This window comes from Phaseolus vulgaris, chromosome 6 (assembly GCF_051622355.1).
Source record: "Phaseolus vulgaris cultivar YP4 chromosome 6, ASM5162235v1, whole genome shotgun sequence".
Lineage (NCBI taxonomy): Eukaryota > Viridiplantae > Streptophyta > Magnoliopsida > Fabales > Fabaceae > Phaseolus > Phaseolus vulgaris.
This window is the reverse complement of record NC_143503.1, coordinates 20,672,934-20,692,458: the sequence shown is the minus strand read 5'-3', so window position 1 is coordinate 20,692,458 and position 19,525 is coordinate 20,672,934. Positions and strand designations below refer to the sequence as shown.

Here is a 19,525-nt window from a genome sequence, read left to right as displayed (position 1 = left end):
CTTATCCTTCTTCTTCCTTGCCATCTGTTACGATGCTAACTAATGAGTGGTAGACTTCTTTGAAATAGTCTTAGAATTAGTTGTGCTGAAGTAAAGGAGATAATGGGATGCCCACGTTTCCATTTACAGTTATTAGGCCACGTTTTCATTTAGTTAGCATTTACAGTTATTAGAAGTAGTTTACGTTTTCCCTTTAAATTGTAATGTTTGCTTTCAGAAAGGTATATGAGAAAATTGCCTCAATCTCTCTTGTTCCTTCTCCTTCATTTTTTTTCTTAATTTCCTTTGGCCAATGGTTCAGCCGTAGACCACCTAACAGTGGTATCAGAGCGGTGTTGATCCAATGGAAACACGTAAACAATCTCTCGAACAATTCCAGCAAAACACTAATGAGACTCTCGAAAAGCTCACTGCCATGTTCCACAAGTTAGTGACAGACGTTCATGACATTAAGGAGAAGGATTCTGATAACCCTTCTGGCTCTGGCAAGGGAATCACAATCGGTAATGAAGGGAAACCCTACCTGAAACTCCACTTTCCTCGGTTTAGTGGTGATGATCCTACGGGGTGGATATTTCAGGCTGAACAATATTTTGAATTTCAGAACGTCGCTGATACAGATCGTGTCAATCTTGCCTCTTTTCATCTTGACGGTATTGCCTTACAGTGGCACCGGTGGTTTGCTAAATCACGAGGTCCGATGACATGGAGGGAATTTACCACAGCTTTGCTGAGCCGTTTTGGCCCGACTGATTATGATGACCCTTCAGAATCCCTTCATCGACTCAAACATATCACCACAGTTGCAGCTTATATTGAAGCCTTCGAACGATTGCCACACCGTATTGATAACCTACCGGAGTCTTTCTTACTTGGCTGTTTTGTAGGTGGGCTGAAGGAAGAGATACGGTTGGAGGTGAAACTCAAGAAGCCACGCACCATGACAGATGCAATGGGGTTGTCCAGGTTGGTTGAGGAGAAATTGAACTTGCAACGACGGGTTACTTCATCTACTCGGGTTACCAGTTTTAATTCCCTGCCTAAAGGCCCACACTCTGTTGGAATTTTAGGCCCAGCACCATCTCAACGCCTAGCTTTACCTGCCTCAAGCCCAGTTCGCTGTTTATCAGGAGCAGAGGCTAAAGAACGTCGGGAAAAGGGGTTGTGTTACTACTGTGATGATCGCTACATTCCGGGTCATAAGTGCACCAAGCCCCAACTATTCATGATCAGTGAAGTCGATGATGTTGAAGAGAGCAGCAGCCATGAGGATGAAGCCAATGAGAACCCTCCTGATGAGGTTTCCGCTGAGATTTCTTTCCACGCAATTTCCGGCACTATCCTTCCCCAAACCTTAAGGTTGCCGGGAAAAATTCATAACAAAGATGTGGTGGTCTTAATTGATGGTGGTAGTACCCACAATTTCATGGAGCAATCATTAGTGGAGCGGTTCGGATTAACGGTGGATAATGGGGTCAAATTGGAAGTGGTCGTCGCAAACCGTGACAAGTTAGCTTGTGTGGGACGAGTGAGAGGACTTACAATCATTATTCAAGGTTTCACTATAACCACTGATTTTTTTGTTCTGCCAATCGCAGCTTGTCCGATTGTCTTAGGCGTTCAGTGGTTGAAGACTTTGGGGCCTATTGAAATCAATTTCCAGAATCTCACTCTTGGATTCCATCATGCTGGTTCAGCACATAAGTTACAAGGGTTGCAGGGGTCGGATTTGACTGCTTTAAAGGCTAACGAGTTGATGGGAATACAGGGTATTGCCTTACTTCTCCAGGTTAATCGGGTCGAAGCTGAGCTTTCTTCTACCTCAAGTCCTTGTCCAGCCGTCCAACATGTTTTAACTGAATATGAGCAGGTCTTTCAAGAGCCAAAAGAATTGCCCCCAAGGCGTTTCCATGACCATGGCATACCTTTAATTCCAGGAGCCAAACCAGTGAGCTCTCGGCCATATCGCCAACCTTATTTGCAGAAGACGGAAATTGAAAAACAAGTTATAGAGTTACTGCGTGATGGGTTAATTCGCCCCAGCCATAGCCCGTTCTCATCGCCGGTCTTGTTAGTGAAGAAATCTGACAGCACTTGGCGTTTTTGCGTGGACTATAGGGCTCTCAATGACATCACTGTGAAGGACAAGTACCCAATTCCAGTAATAGACGAGCTACTTGATGAATTATATGGTGCTACGATCTTTTCTAAGCTTGACCTTCGTGCTGGATATCACCAAATACGGGTTCGGGAAACTGACATTCCAAAGACAGCGTTTCGAACGCATGACGGACATTATGAGTTCGTTGTTATGCCTTTTGGCCTCACCAATGCTCCAGCCACTTTTCAATGCTTAATGAATGACATTTTCAGGCCATACCTACGTAAGTTTATATTGGTATTCTTTGACGATATTCTTATTTATTCAAAGACCTTGAATGATCATCTTGAACACTTACGTATTGTTTTGAGATTATTAAATACTAATCAACTTTTTGCCAAGCTCTCCAAATGTTGTTTTGGAGTTTCTCAAGTTAACTATTTGGGGCATGTTATTTCATCGGGAGGTGTGGCGGTTGAAGCAAATAAAGTTAAGGCTGTACTTTCATGGCCTACTCCAACTAACGTAAAAGGGGTACGCGGTTTCTTGGGGTTGGCGGGTTATTATCGAAAGTTTATCAAGGGATTTGGAAGTATTGCTGCCCCCTTGCATAAACTAGTTGGCAAAGGCCCTTTTATTTGGGATGAAAAGACAGAAGTGGCTTTCCAGGAGTTGAAAATTGCCCTGACAACCCCTCCTACTTTGGCTTTGCCCGATTGGTCTCACCCATTTACGGTGGAGTGTGATGCGAGTGGGGTGGGTATAGGAGCTATTCTCACTCAACGTGGAAGACCCTTAGCTTATTTCAGTGCTCCCTTAAAGGGAACCATGTTATCTTGGTCTACATATGAGAAGGAGATGTTAGCTATTGTAAAGGCAGTTCGGAAATGACGGCACTATTTACTGGGTCGACCTTTTGTGGTGAAAACAGACCATGTCAGTCTCAAGTATCTAATGGAGCAGCGAATCACTACCCCAGCTCAGTCCAGATGGCTACCCAAGCTTTTGGGATTCGACTACAAAATTGAATATAAGAAGGGAAGTTTGAACCAAGGCGCAGATGCACTCTCTCGTACGCCCGAGTTTCATTATTTAAATGTTTCACATCCTTGTTCCACCATTTGGACTACCATTCAAAAGGAGGTACACACAGACCCTTTTTATTTGAATTTACCTTCATCCTTGCCTATTAAAGTTAAGGGTAACCTTGTGAAACATGATGGAGTTTGGTTTAGAAATGATGCTATATTGTTGAGCTCCAATTCTCCTATTTTATCCACTGTGCTGGTTATGTGTCACTCCTCTCCCGAAGGAGGGCATTTTGGTTTTCATAAAACTCTTGCTAAGGTGAAGCACAATTTTTGGTGGTTGGGCATGAAAGATTTTGTGAAACGATATATCCGGGAATGTCATGAGTGTCAACGAGCCAAGACGGACACCATGCAACCTGCTGGTTTGTTACAGCCACTTCCAGTTCCAGACAGAATTTGGGAAGACATTAGCATGGATTTCGTGGAAGGATTACCTGCGTCTAACGGGTTTACAGTGGTAATGGTGATTGTAGATCGACTCTCAAAATATGCTCACTTTGTACCTATGCGGCATCCATTTACTGCTTCAAGTGTAGCTCGGGATTTTGTAGCCAACGTTGTCCGCTTGCATGGTATCCCTTCAACCATTGTAAGTGATCGTGATAAAATTTTCATAAGTTCCTTTTGGCAAGCTCTATTCAAGCTGCAAGGTTCGGTTTTATGCATGAGTTCTAGCTATCATCCGCAGACGGATGGACAAACAGAAATTGTTAATCGAATTCTAGAACAATACTTGCGTTGTTTTGTTTGTGACAAGCCTAAAAAATGGGTGGATTGGCTACCATGGGCGGAATATAGCTATAATACTTCAGTTCACACTTCCACCAAGCTGATTCCTTTTCAGGTTGTTTATGGACGACTGCCTCCAAAAATCTTGCCGTATGTTCCAGGAACGACTAAGGTTCAAGTTGTCGAAGACTACCTTCAAGACCGTGATCTGATCCTGAAAACCTTACGAGCCAACCTCTTCAAAGCTCAAGGCCGTATGAAGCATTTTGCGGACCAACGCCGTCGTGAATTGGAATTTGAGGTAGGGGATCATGTTTATGTTAAACTACAGCCCTATAGACAATCAAGTGTGGTCTCTCGAGCATCAGCTAAGTTAAGTCCGCGTTTTTTTGGCCCTTACAAAATTCTTGCTAAGGTAGGAAAGGTTGCATATCGGATTGAATTACCTCCTGGTTCCTTAATTCACGATGTGTTTCATGTGAGTTTGTTACGGAAAAGGGAAGGCCCTGTTCTGGAACCGATACCACCTCCTGTCAACGAACCTGTCCAGTTACAGGTGGCGCCTCAACCAGAGGGGATCTTGGAAGAACGAGTCGTGCAAAAAGGGAAATATCGGCCAAAAACAGAGATTTTGGTTAAATGGGTTGGTCAATCAAGGGAAGATGCGACATGGGAAGATAAATGGCGTTTTTTTCGTACTTACCCTCAGTTTCACCTTGAGGACAAGGTGATTTCAAGTGGGGTGGATTGTTACGATGCTAACTAATGAGTGGTGGACTTCTTTGAAATAGTCTTAGAATTAGTTGTGCTGAAGTAAAGGAGATAATGGGATGCCCACGTTTCCATTTACAGTTATTAGGCCACGTTTTCATTTAGTTAGCATTTACAGTTATTAGAAGTAGTTTACGTTTTCCCTTTAAATTGTAATGTTTGCTTTCAGAAAGGTATATGAGAAAATTGCCTCAATCTCTCTTGTTCCTTCTCCTTCATTTTTTTTCTTAATTTCCTTTGGCCAGTGGTTCAGCCGTAGACCACCTAACACCATTTTACTCTGTTAGTGGGGATAATTGCTTAGTTGATAGGGAAATTAATCCTATCAGAGTAAGTTTTTCATTTGAGTCGTTCTTCGATGAGTGTGATCTTCTAGAGATGGAATCACATCCAGTTACTCTGGTTGAGATTGTCATTGCTAATGTCGTTAGACCTTTCAGCAAAATCCCTATTGGGATTCCCTTGACCCAAAAGACGAAGGGGAAACGTCAAGCTTCCCCCGCGAAAGTTTAAGGAAATCCTTGAGACTACTACAATGGAGGGGACTAGGAAAGGTAGGTTTCCCCAATTGTTGATCCTGAGTAATCTTGGGTACTCAATGAAGTAAATCATTATTTTTTAGTGTTTAATTCTAAGTCTAAGATTGGAGAGTTTATCTCTTCTTTTAACATTTGCTCAGATGAGTTGGCCGACTTGGTGGTAGCCAAACCTTGTTGCCCTTCAGACCATGTCTACATGAAACCCTTCTCGGATGCGAAGGACTTTAATTTTGTTTATGAATACTTTTTAAATACCTGGATATTTCCTTTCCTTTGCCTGATTTTGAGTGTCATCATTGACGAATATTAATGTGCCTCTGAGTCAACTCCACCCCCAATAGTTGGGCTCACCTGAAGACCTTTCAAATTTTGTGTAGTCATCTTCATATTAGGCCAAGTGTTAACACTTTCATGTATTTTATCAACTGAAGCATGGTGTCGAGGTTGGTTGGGTATCTCTAAACGGAGACCAATATGGGTCTCTTTTTACCGTTTATGTCTCTTTATTTAAGAATTTTAAGGATTAGTTTTTTAAACTTAAAAGCGCTCCTCAAGACTTGTAGAAAAGTTTGTTTTCTTATCCAAACTTTATGCCTTGCTTTCCATTATTCTGGAAACAACCAACTAAGTTTAAATCTAAAGCTCCCTAGCTCCTCTCTTCCTTGGAAAAGAATAACATTTTACTTATTAAGACCCTTCCAAGGCCTATAAATTGTAAGGACCTTTAAATATTCCTCTGGCCGAGGACCCTACAACCATGTTTATAGGTATCATTCAACTACATTGAGTTTTCTTTGTTTGCTATGTTATGTTGCTTAACTCTTATAAACTTTTTTTTATATGGCAAAGATCATGGAAAAAGGATTTGATATGAAGATGATGGGCATGTTTGGTGTGTCCAAGGATGTTAAGGTTGTTAACCACCCTACGGGTAGTCCCCAGAATCCTTCCAAATGGTCAAGGTTAGCAATGACCCTGAATCCTACCTCTACTGAAAGGGATGTAGAAGATGTGAAGGATAAAATGTTCACTAAAGTATTTTCAAGCCCCTCTATTCAAACCGATGAAGGAACACGTTCGGGTTGGGTGGTTCTTCAGGTCGCTCTCGTTGTGGCAATGAGAATACTCTCTCAATGGCTCCCCTAGTCCCGTCTGGGTTTATTTAAATACACCTTCCTCCATTAACTCTCTAAGGCGCCTTTTAAGGACAAAATCGTAATGGAGCTCCAAGTTCTAAAGTTGATAATACCTCAAATGCAGTGATTGACACTAGTAATGTTATCTCAACAGACTTGAGGTCGACTCATTGGCGCCGTCTGTGGGGATCGAAATGAGGTTCTAAAGACGAAACTTTGTTCCATTAGCCTTCGATTGGGGCTTGTTTCGATACGTCCAATAGTCTCAATCACTTAGGAGTCGAGGCTAAGGAAAATTTAAATACATCCTTCTCCTTTGACCCTCTTTGGCGCCTTTTCAGGAAAAATGTGACAGAGCTCCAAGCTCCAAAGCGAAAAATACCTCGAATGTGGTGATTGATCCTAACGATGTTATCTCAACATACTTAAGGTTGAAACATTGATTTTTGATTCCCACTGATGGTGTCAAAGGGAGGTTCACAATGCACTTTAGGAGGGTTCTTTGACTTTGTTGCCCACTTGGATATTAGTTGGTCCATTACAAGCTATGTTTTCACTAATAATGGATCTCTAGTTAGAAAGAAATTTAATATCCAATTAATAGTGGCTTTGTTGACCATGGAGGCTAAGTATATGACAATGAATGAGGTGGCTAAGGAAGGGATATAGTTGAAGGGTCTAATAAGATATTTAGGGTATGCTCAAGGAAGATTGTCATCTTTTGTGATAGTCTGGGTGCAATATGTTTGGCCCGTGATCTTGTGCATCATGGTAGGACAAAGCATATTATATCACTTTCTTTGCATTGAGGATACGATTTAAGTGAAGAAGATTGACACCAAAAGAATCATGCAGATGTCTTCATGAAACCCTTTCCTAGGAACAAGTTTGTGTATTGATTAAACTTATTAAACATGAACATTGTTGAACAAGGTGATTTGATGCTTCCAAATATGCTTTGAACACTTGAAGAATCTGTTGTTGTGTTTGTGAGTGTTGTTTAGTAGATTTTGAATTGTCAATTCATATCTAGTATTGATCTAAGTTCACTTGATTCTTTATCTCTTTTGAAAGAAGTGTTTTCTAAAAACCTGTGTGAATTTTAATAAGTTATTTTGAGCTTTCAATCAATTAAAAAAGTTGATGTTCAAGGACTTGTGACTACAACAAGTTTCTTTATCCAGTTGATTTGTCAAAACAACCAATTGAATTGTACTTAGTGTTTTTCAAAGGTTTTAAAAAAGCTTTGTGTTAGAATATATGGCCTTAAACAAGAGAGGGGTGAATTGTTTATAACAGATTTTCGTAAACTTTAAAGGTATAATTAAATTCAATGTTGAATTACAGAGAAAAGAATCAAGGAAACAAATACCCAAACCTGTTTTAAGATGATATCAGAAAAACAATCGGTTGTTTTGTCGAAACAATCGGTTGTTTTTATCAGCAGTTAATAAAAACAACTTAAAACAGATATATGTGAGATTAGGGAAAGAGAGAATCACACAAACAAATTTATATTGGTTCACTCTTACACCAAGAGCTACATCCAGTCCCCAGAAACCACTGGGTAATCCACTATGCAATCAAAACCAGATTACAAACACCACACACCAAAGTAGTGACCTTGAATCCTTCAAGAAACACACTACCTTTGGCAAACCACACTAAGAGTGTTGATCTTGAACACCTCAGGAACACACAACACTCCTTGGCAACACAAATACAGAAATACAGTAATCAAGGAAGAAGGGAATAGAATACACCTGGGTATTACAAATCTTAAAGTTCAGAATTACAACCCAATCACTAGTACAAAATACTTCAATAACGACACCTTTCAAAGACGGTTTGGACATAACCGTCGTTAAAAACTGGGCGGTGGCAATCTTGTAATATTCTGGAATTTTTTTTGGATTTTTAACGACGGTTCACCCAGGAACCGTCGTTAAAAGTGTCGCAGGGGGATATAACGACGGTTCTCTCAGAACCGTCATTAAAAGTAGCGTTCAAATTTTTTAAGTTTGGAAATTTGCCACGCTCTCACTTTCATTCAGAACATTGCCTTCTCTCACAAACTCACCGTGCCCCCCGTGCCACCGCACTGCGACTCTGCTCCCGTACCCCTGCCGCGCCGCACCGCGACCTCCGCCGCGCCCGAACCCCTACCGCGCCGCGACCCCCGCGCCGCCCCGTGACCCCCGCGCCGCACCGCACCGCGACCCCCCCCCGCGCGCGCCCGAACCCCTGCGCCGCGACCCCCCCCGCCGCGCCGAACCCCCGTCCGCGTCGCGACCCCCCTCGCGCGCCCGAACCCCTGCGCCGCGACCCCCGCGCGCGAACCCCCGCCGCAGGACTCCGCGCCGTGCCGCGCCCCCAGCGCTGGGTCTCTGCACCTGCCGCGCCCGAATCCGCGCCTCTGCCGCTCCGTGAACCCTGCGTTGTGCCACTGCTTGTCGTGACCACCCATCCATTTGAGGTTAGTGTATTCTTATTTATTATCACCTATATTTTGAAAGTATTCGTTTTGAGTTTGATAGTAATTGTTTATATTGAACGCATTGGTTGAGTCCGGAGGTGTTCGACCTTCGGCAATTTTCAGTCATTATATATTGTTTTGACATATTGAACGCACTGGTTCTGAGTCCGGAGGTGTTCGACCTTCGGCAATTTTCAGTCATTATATATTGTTTTGACATATTGAACGCACTGGTTCTGAGTCTGGAGGTGTCCGACCTTCGGCACTTTTGTTTTATTTTTTCATGATTACATATTGAAAATATTGGTTCTTAGTTTAACAGTTCTATGGATCGGAGTTGGATTAATACATCACGAATAAGTGATACTTACGAAAAAGGGGTGGAAGAGTTCATACAATTCGCAGAACATAATGTCGTTAGTTATAAGAATGGAGTAAGTATAAGGTGCCCTTGTATCAATTGTTTAAATGGAAGGATATTGACTGTTTCTGAAATTAGAGAACATCTTTTGTGTGATGGATTTTTGAAAAGTTATACAACATGGACGTGGCATGGTGAATTGTTAGACTTGCCAAGTGTGCACGGAGGTTCGGAGGAAGTTCATTTCTCAATGGATGATAGATTAGAAGACATGATTCGTGATGTGGGAGCAGAATCATTTGCTAATGTAGTTTTTGAAAATATGTCTAATGATGCAGAGACTCCTTTGTATCCTGGTTCAACTAGCTTCACACGATTATCAGCAGTGTTAAGGTTGATGAATTTGAAGGCAATGAATGGATGGACCGACAAAAGTTTTACAGAATTGCTTCAATTGCTTAAGGACATGCTTCCAGAAGGAAATACCTTGCCCAATCGAAATTATGAGGCGAAAAAAATACTTTGTCCAATGGGTATGGAGTATAGAAAAATACATTCATGTCCTAACGATTGTATTTTATACAGAAATGAGTATGAAGATTTAAGAAGATGTCCCAGGTGTGGTTTGTCACGCTATAAGGTTAAAGTTCGTCAAAATGATGAAATTGATGAATTGACAAAGGAAGGTCCTCCTGCTAAGGTTGTTTGGTATCTTCCGATAATTCCAAGGCTTAAGCGTTTGTTTGCAAATGCAGATGACGCTAAAAACCTTAGGTGGCATGCAGATAATAGAAAATGTGATGGATTACTTCGTCATCCTGCTGATTCTTTGCAGTGGAAGAATATTGATAAAGAATTTCCTGAATTTGAAAAAGAATCAAGAAACTTAAGACTTGGGTTGGCAACTGATGGAATGAATCCCTTTGGAAATTTAAGTAGTAATCATAGTTCATGGCCCGTTTTGTTAGTGATTTACAACTTACCTCCTGCGTTGTGTATGAAGCGCAAATACATGATGTTATCTATGATGATCTCTGGTCCAAAACAACCTGGAAATGACATAGATGTTTATCTTAATCCATTGATTGAAGATTTGAAATTATTGTGGAATGAAGGGGTTGATGTGTTTGACGCGTTTAAAAATGAATCTTTCCGATTGCATGCGATGTTGTTTTGTACTATCAATGACTTCCCTACATATGGGAACTTGTCAGGTTATAGTGTGAAAGGCCATAGAGCATGTCCAATATGTCAAGACAAGACATCTTATGAGCAGTTGAAACATGGAAGAAAAACCGTGTATCTTGGGCATCGTAGATTTCTAAAGAAATATCATCCGTATCGTCGATTGAAAAAAGCTTTTAACGGATACTAAGAACATGACATTTGTCCCACTCCCTTAAGTGGTGTTGAAATTTATGAAAAAATCAAAAATGTTAATGTGACTTTTGGAAAAATGAAGAAGAAGCAAACGGTGACTGAAATATGGAAGAATAGATCAATCTTTTTTGATCTTCCGTATTGGTGTAAGTTAGATGTTAGACACTGTCTAGATGTAATGCACGTAGAGAAGAATGTGTGTGACAGTCTAATAGGAACACTTCTGAACATTAAAGGCAAAACAAAGGATGGTGTGAATGCACGTCTAGATTTGATTGAAATGAATATACGAGAGGAATTGGCACCGAGAGAAGTTGGTAAACGTACATACTTGCCTGCAGCGTGTTACACTTTGTCAAAGAAAGAGAAAACAAGTTTTTGTGAATGTCTTAAAGGTGTTAAGGTACCACAAGGCTACTCTTCAAATGTGAAGAGTCTTGTATCTATGAATGATTTGAAACTAATTGGCTTAAAGTCACATGATTGTCACGTTCTGATGCAACAATTATTACCAGTGGCTATTCGTGGAATCTTGCCCAAAAATGTTAGGCATACAATCACTCGACTATGTTCATTTTTCAATTCCATATGTAGTAAAGAGATTGACTCTCAGAAGTTGGATGAACTTGAAGAAGAAATAATTGTTATCTTGTGTCAACTCGAGATGTTTTTTCCTCCATCTTTTTTTGATATTATGGTACACTTGGTTGTTCATCTTGTAAGAGAAATCAGATTGTGTGGGCCAGTTTATATGCGATGGATGTATCCAGTTGAACGATACATGAAGATTTTGAAGGGATATGTGAAGAATCAATGTCGTCCAGAAGCTTCCATTATTGAAAGATACATTTCAGAAGAATCTATTGAGTTTTGTTCTGAGTACATGTCAAAAGCCAAATGTATAGGAGTTCCTGAAAAAGGTTGGCACTCTCGTAGATTCATAAGTAAATCTTCAAGAGGTGTACATGTCATAAGCAAATCTAGAGAAGAGGTTCTGCAAGCACACTTGTATATCTTGAATAACACTGATGAAGTGTTACCATACTTAGATACACACAAAGACATTGTCAAATATAAAAATCCAAGACAATCAGAAAAATGGGTGTTAATTGAGCATAACAAAACTTTCATGTCATGGTTTAAGCAACAAATAATGAATGATCCATCAGCATCTGAAACATTAACATGGCTTGCAAACGGTCTCAAATTTGATGTTTTATGTTGTTCTGGCTATGAAGTAAATGGTTGTTTGTTTTACACAAAGTCTCGAGATGATAGGAGTACAGTGCAAAATAGCGGAGTCACCTTGGAGGCAGAGTCTATGCAGTTTTCAACTGCAAAGGATCAAAATCCTGTTGTGGGATCAATGCCTTATTATGGTGTCATAGTAGAGATTTGGGAAGTTAATTATACCAAGTTTACTGTACCTGTTTTCAAATGCAAGTGGGTTGACAATAAGACTGGTGTCAAAGTTGATGAATCAGGAATGACTTTGGTTGACTTTCGAAAGATAGGTTATCATGACGAACCATTTATAATGGCACATCAAGCTTCCCAAGTTTTCTATATCCAAGATCCTACGTCTGACCACTGGTCTGTTGTGCTACATGGAAAAAAACAACATAATGACCCAGAAGATACAAACAATGACATTTGTGAGATTGAATCACTTACAAGAACGACCATCAATAAAGAGTACGAGGATGTTGCTGATGTTGTACATGCAACTCGAAATGATCATGATGAAGGAATATATATTTGTATGTACATGTGATTCATGTTTAGTTTTACAATATATTTCATTTTCATTATATTTCATATTCTTGATGCTTATTATATTTTTTTGATAACAGGAACATGGCAGATGATAAAGTTTCCCATTCAAAAACTGGTAGAGGACCTACAAGATTGAAGAATATGTTTAAGAAGATAACTAAAGATGACAAAATACCTTTGTCTATTGATATCCACACTGGTGTGCCCACTGGGCAACATGCAAAGAAATATAGGAGTTATCTCAGAGTACTTTCTCGTGAAAGGATCTCTATCTTAACTCAGTCCTGGGATCACGTGACTGACCACGAGAAAAACATGATTTGGCAAGATATTCTGGTATGTAACTGTTTTTACTTTGCTAAATCTAAAGTTCTTTTATACTTTGTTTTTGTTTATGAACTAATTCTTTCAAACAATGTAGACACATTACAACATCCCGAATGTGGACACCTTGAAAGCGAAGGTTCTTTCAGATGTGGGTGTCAAGTTTCGTCAGTTTAAATCAAAATTGACTACAGATTATATATATGGGAAAAGGAAAGAAGAAAATCCTTGTGCAAAATATGCATCCATTGATGAAGAAACTTGGCAGCAGTTTGTCAATATTCGACAAACTGAAAAATGGCAGGTTAGTATCACTTTTATATTTGAATATAGTTTATATTAACGTATTACTAAATTTTGAGTGTTATGATAGGAGGTTCGAAACAAAGCAAAAGCCAATAAGGCACATAATGATACCCCACACTTATTGTCTCGTGGTGGTTATAAGTTGCTAGAGCAGAGGATGCTTGAAGAAAAGATTAAAGCACGTTCTACTTCCATTGAGGAAATGAATAGTGTAGATTCTTTAAGACCTCCATCCCCACCACTCCGACATGAGATGTGGAAGGGTGCCCGTATAAACACATTAGGGACATGGAGTTCTAAGTCTACAGAACAAACAGTTGAACGCATTGTAAGTTTGACAATTTCTTTTCAATGTGTTATTTTAAATTCTATGTGTTATTTTAAATTCAATGTGTTGAAGTTTGTCAATTTCTTTTCATTTGTTTTAGGATTCTCTTAATGAGCAATCAACACAGGGGACTTTTAAACCATGTGGTCGCAATGATATTCTTAATGTTGCTCTCGGACGACCTGAACACCCTGGACGTGTTCGTGTAGCTGGATATGGGGTTGGGATTCGGTCAAACTTTGGACCTCCATCACACAGCAAGGAACAATTGTCCAATGAACCTAGCCAAGAGTATTTACTACAACTACGTGAGCAGTTAAAGGCTGAGGTAACTCAAGAGCTTAAAGAAAGCTTCATGGAGAAGTTTAGTGCGCGAATGGAAATGGAGTTCAAAAAGCGGTTGGAGGGTTTAGGACACTCACAGCAACCACCTACTATGGTAGAAGATGAACCACCTCCGCCTCCTATTAAGAAAGTCAGCACTAAAGGGAGTTGTTCGGCAGTTGATCTATCAGGGGATGACTTTGGCTCAACTAGCCAATGTGAATTATATGTTGAGTGTAATTCTTTGACCCGATTCGTTGCCTTGGGTAAGTGTTATGAAGGGGTCACAATGTTACACAATGTGCCTCTTCCTTCTAATTTGATGAAGGTCACGGTGGAGAAGGTCCTTTATGGTGATCTTGCAGTTCCTGTGCCGACATCAGAGGTGACAATTGTGGCAGAGGCATTACATACTTTCGTTGCCTGGCCTAGACATCTCGTCAGACCTATAGACTCTATGGTATATATTTGCACTAATACTAATACAATTATGATATATTACATTCTAACTAATTTAAGTATTTTTTGTTTTGATGAGTAGCAGGAACCTAAGACAAATTTGCCTCTGGGAAAGAAGAAAATAGTCTCCATTGATGATCCTCTGGCGGCATTGGTGGAAGTTGCTACAGCTTTAGATACAACCGTCTTAGAGGTTCCATGGGATGCCAATGTTTTTGGAAGGCATAGTAATCTACTGTTGTACGTTCACATGTCTGATTTGTTGGACCTTGCATCCGGAGATCAAGAGATTAACATAACAGTTCTGCAATTATGGATGATGTAAGTTCAAATTTTAAATTCTTTATACTTTTGATTTATTAAATATATTAGTACTAACTTATTGAAATTTAGGTATCTTTCTGGATTATGCTTTGATGAGGGGAAACATAATATATATGGGTTTTTAGACCCTCAAATCACTCAATCAATTGGAAACAAGAAGTCGGAAACACAAACATACATCACCACTGCCTTAAAGAATGGTGGAAAACACATTTATTTTGCTCTGTACATCCATGAGTAAGTTCTTATTTATTAAATAAGTTTTAATAAATTATTGAAATAAGAGAAACTAATTAACTGATTTGTTATACAGGCGTCATTGGCAACTATTGATCATATCTGTTCAAGATCATACCGCTGCATGGTTTTGCTCCTTGCATAAAAAACCTCCTGCCTATTTTAAAAACATTATAGATAGGTACGACAGTTTCATTTAACATTTATTATTACTTATATATTATATAATGTTATGTATTCTAACATGAAATCTTATTATTTTAGTGCTTACTCTGGATATAATATGTTGTCTGGGAGGAGAACTTCAAACGCACAAAAACTCACTTGGATGTACCTTAAGGTATTTAAAGTATATTTGTTCACTTAATTTAATGTGTTTCACTCATTCATTTAATACATTTATTTTCACATGCAGTCCAACAGGCAACCTCAAAATTATGAGTGCGGTTATTATGTTATGCAGTGGATGTTGACTATTTTGCAAGCTGAAATTAAGAAAGGTTGGGATAAGGTAATACCTCAATACAATAAACACTTTAAAATTTGAGATTTATTAATCATGCACTAATTCAAAATATTTCAAATGTCACAGTTGTTCAACGACCAACACCCGCTAGATTTAGAAGCATTGGAGTATGTGAGAACAACATGGTCAAAGTATTTTGTAACCATGTATAACACTCTAGTATAGATAAATCATTACAATGACAAATTTTTTCATATATTACCAAACTTTTTTGTATTATGTTATAATTTGTTGTATGTAATTTTTATATTTAAATTATGATTTGAAATGTTTTTATTTTTTGGAATTGAAAACTTTATGCAGGTTATTTGAGATTTTTTAAAAAATAAAATTTTTCATTTTTTTTAATCAATACATATAACGACGGTTCCTAGAGGAACCGTCGTCGAAAGGCACACTTATAACGACGGTTCCTAGAGGAACCGTCGTTGAAAGTCACGTAATTTTTTTGAGTGAATAGGAACCACTTTTAACGACGGTTCCCAGAACCGTCGTTAAAATTCATACCTTTTAACGACGCCTGTAATAACGACGGTTCTGGAACCGTCTTTAAATGTCGATTTTAACCGTCGTTAATTTACCTTTTTGTACTAGTGAATCCTATTCCACACACTTAAGAATGATCCAAAGCTCTTTCAAATCTTGGAAAAATTGTTTTGATAAACTCTTTCTCTTACTACTAGATTAGGAGCATAAAACCACCTTTATATAGACCAACCAAGTGGTCAAAAGCATTTAATAAAGGAGTCAAGTTACTTAGGATCATTTTAAACATATTAAAACACTTAACATAATTCTGTTAAGGTTTTCAGGAAAACAATCGATTGTTTTGTCAAAACAATCGGTTGAATTGACTTGACAGCAAAGTCAAGCTTTTCAAAAACTACTAAGGTAAAACAACCTGTTGTTTCAAAAAACAACCTGTTGTTTCAAAAAACAACCTGTTGAAATTTTAATAGCATTTTAGAAAACTCATCTTTTCAAAAGGGTAAAGATTCAAATGAACTTGGATCATCTTAAGGAGTGAATTAAAAAGTTCAAAACAACTAGACAACACACACACCCAGCAGCAAGGCTTCAAGCTTTCCTCTTGGATTTGGAGACATCAAAGCATCTTGTTCAACAATCTCCCCCTATTTGATGAAGACAAATCCCTGGTTTCTTTGTGTTGTTGTTTTTGAACTTGAAAGGTCCTACAAAACAGAATTTGTGCATATACAAAGCAAGTATACGAGCAGGATACGAAGGCACACAAAACTAGTTTTCTGCATAAGCCTTTAAGCAGAAAAACCAGTTAAATAACCATAAAAACCAGTGCCAAAATGAGACTTGTGTGCAACAGAACTATGGTGAATAAGAGCATGGCAGCAACATAATTTAAACCATGATAAAACTAGATAACACCAGAGTGTAGCAACAACAATGCAACACATAAAACCACACCATTCTCCTCCTATTTGTCTTCTCAAATAGAATGAAAGAAGGGATAAAATCAGGATTAAGAAAAACCAGAATACCAGTATGTGTAGCTGCACTATTGCAGCAACAAACCTGTGATACCATATCAAAATTGCAGCAAAAATCTATGGTGTATCATAGCTATGACAGCGTACAATCAAAGTACCATAGATCCCAGAAATTTCAGCAACGAGACCAAAGTTTCTCCCCCTATCTTTTCTTCATCCAACAGTTCAATTTGGTCAAGTGATTGCTCAAGAGGTGGATTTGGTAGAAATATTCTCTCTTCTGTTAAGAGCAAACCTTCCAGACGTTCCAAAGTTACATTCACAAATATTCATCAACCCCATGACCACCAATGTGGTTGCCATTCATAAAAGGCTTTGAATTTCAAGGAAAACAAAGAATATATCTCTTTATGATCTAATTCAGAGGCACAAAGAATGCATATTTGACTCATAATGGGTTATGAAAGAAAAGGAATAGTTGTAATCATGCATAAGATATCATAACAGCTTTATTCAAATGTGCCAGAGGTAAAACAATCAGTTGTTTCGTGAAAACAATCGATTGTTTTTCCGAGACAGTAAAAAAATGTTATTTTTCAAAGCAAATCATCTTTCAAAGTAATGGAAAATGCATAATGAAATACATTCTTACCTTTGCATTACCTCAAACATGTTTAGATTTTCATTTGGTCTTATGAAGCCAAAAACATAGGATGAACATATACAACTTACTTTACAAAGGATGAACATATACAACTTACTAAGCCTCTTATACCACACTGCCTTGGAGCTTGCTTAAGCCCATACAAGGCCTTTTTCAGCTTGTATACATGGTTAGGATGTTGATGATCTTCAAAGCCCGGTGGTTGTTCAACATAGACTTCATGATTGATGATTCCATTGAGGAAAACACTCTTAACATCCATTTGAAACAATTTGAATCCACTCATACAAGCAATGGTCAGCAGCAACCTTATAGCTTTTTTTTGTATAGAAGCATGTTAAGCTCATCATTTGTATTTCGGAGATGTAGTAGGTCCTTCCCCTAGAACCATAAATTGTTTTCCATGTGAGTTATATCACACGCCTACAAACCCCCGAAACCTGCACCTGCATAAGGTTCATAAGACCAGCTCCCACAAGCATCCTAACTCCATCTTTAGCTGCTAAAAGGTTGTGACCTGCAGCACTCTTCCTTCTTCTCAGTGACATCCCTATAGCTTTAGTATCCTTCGAGGTCTGGCACACACCCTCCTCTTTACCGTGAGCACTACGTTTTACTCACAAATCTTTATAAGCTAGGATTGTGCAATAGATTGTGGACAATGTGTATTGCTGGTCTCTTTTGCCTACAAACAATAACTGCCAACCACCCAGCCCACCTTCCAGGCCATACTCTAACTACAAACAGCATAGCATATATCAAGAAAATTCCCCAAACGTCTTAAGCATCCTGGCAGGGCTTAACTAGGCCAACCAACCTTGCTGGATTTCCATCTGAACACATCAGTGAGTACCTACAGCGTTTCATGGCCTCTTCTTACCACATTTCCCCTTCAGCACCATATACCCTCCTCCAGTTCCAACAACGCATCAGGTGAGATATGCATGACCATGATTCTGGATTGGGGAAGCACCTTGGCCTTTTCACCTCTTTCCAACTTGACTAGGCTCCCCCTTTGACATCCCGTTGACTCCCCCATCCTTGTCACAGCCATTAGGTCTTCCTAAGAATTGCATCAACTTTGTTTTTGCCACTGCTTACAGAGTACATTTCACCTCTGTTTCCATCTTTCTCCTGCATAAAGCTCATACAGACTACCTTCACCTCCCATCAGTTACGTGAACTATCGATGCAGGGCAAAGGGTTCAAAATCCAGTCTGTAAAGGAATAGTTAAAATTGTGTGCCTTATGTTTCATCCATAACCATGTCTTAAGCTGAGTGTTTTGGAATACTTCTTCTGCATCTACGACTCCTTGGTTAAACACAACTGAGTTTCTATACTCCCATATACACCGAACAACAGCTGCCCACACTCCTTTCCAAACCAGATTTTGTTTATTGGTGTGCTGGATCAAATGAAAGCTCTCAAAATTGATCATAAGGTTATTATGTTGGACAGACAAAAATGCCTACCCATCTAAAGCACAAAGCCCAGACGCACAGCGCATGTTCACACTCCAAGAAGAGATGCTGACACGATTCCTCTTTAGTCTGACAGAGGCTGCACATTGTCGAGTTCATCATCACCCCCTCCTACTCAGACACTCCCTTGTTGGTATTCTCCCCAGGAGTACTCTCCATGCTGTAACCATTACGTTAGGGAACGCCTTAATCTTCCACTGATACCCGAAGCCCAATATTTGTGGGCCCCTTCCGGACTCTTCTAGGCATTCGTAAGCGGATCTTACCGTAAAACTCCCAGAGTCATCACATTTCCACACCTGCATATCATTTTCATCCTTTATTACAGTGACCCTTGATATATGCATTCACAGGTCAGTTTCTAAGGGAACCTCCCACGCAAACCTCTCACGTCTCCACCTTAACTTCCACTGCCACACTGATTCCTCCCACACACCAACCTCACCCACCTTTTGGCCTTTGTTCAACGACAAATAGTACAATCTAAGATACATAGTTTTGAGATTAGCATTTCCAACCCACACATCCTCCCAAAATCTCACTTTATCTCCACACCCAACATTCCATCCAACTTCTTTTTGAAACCACCCTTCTCCTTCTCCCTCCCTGCAGACCTTCATTAAATCTCTCCACCACCACGATTGAAGTTTCAGTGGTGTGTGATCTGCATCCTGATCTTTGCCATACTTTGACTCGAGACACTATTTCCATTTCCCTTTCTCAT

General features: G+C 39.4%; 1 protein-coding gene across 1 annotated transcript; it reads left to right on the top strand.

Moving 5' to 3' along the window:
* Positions 1–10,747: 10,747 nt before the first annotated feature.
* LOC150027276 (uncharacterized) lies at positions 10,748–14,426 on the top strand. Its single transcript, XM_090303914.1, has 7 exons — positions 10,748–12,337; positions 12,643–12,696; positions 12,782–12,835; positions 13,058–13,318; positions 13,635–13,793; positions 13,863–14,102; positions 14,187–14,426. Exons 1-7 carry the CDS (start codon positions 10,763–10,765, stop codon positions 14,424–14,426), a joined length of 2,583 nt encoding a protein of 860 aa, XP_090160040.1. The 5' UTR covers positions 10,748–10,762.
* The last annotated feature ends 5,099 nt before the right edge of the window (positions 14,427–19,525 follow it).

What these genes read in the sequence shown, in the direction of transcription:
- LOC150027276 (XM_090303914.1), top strand. Translation starts at nt 10,763, where the DNA reads ATGCACGTAGAGAAGAATGTGTGTGACAGTCTAATAGGAACACTTCTG. An exon ending in TGATTTGGCAAGATATTCTG is followed by an intron (nt 12,697 to 12,781) that starts GTATGTAACTGT and finishes CAAACAATGTAG; the next exon opens with ACACATTACAACATCCCGAA. An exon ending in AAGCGAAGGTTCTTTCAGAT is followed by an intron (nt 12,836 to 13,057) that starts GTGGGTGTCAAG and finishes GTGTTATGATAG; the next exon opens with GAGGTTCGAAACAAAGCAAA.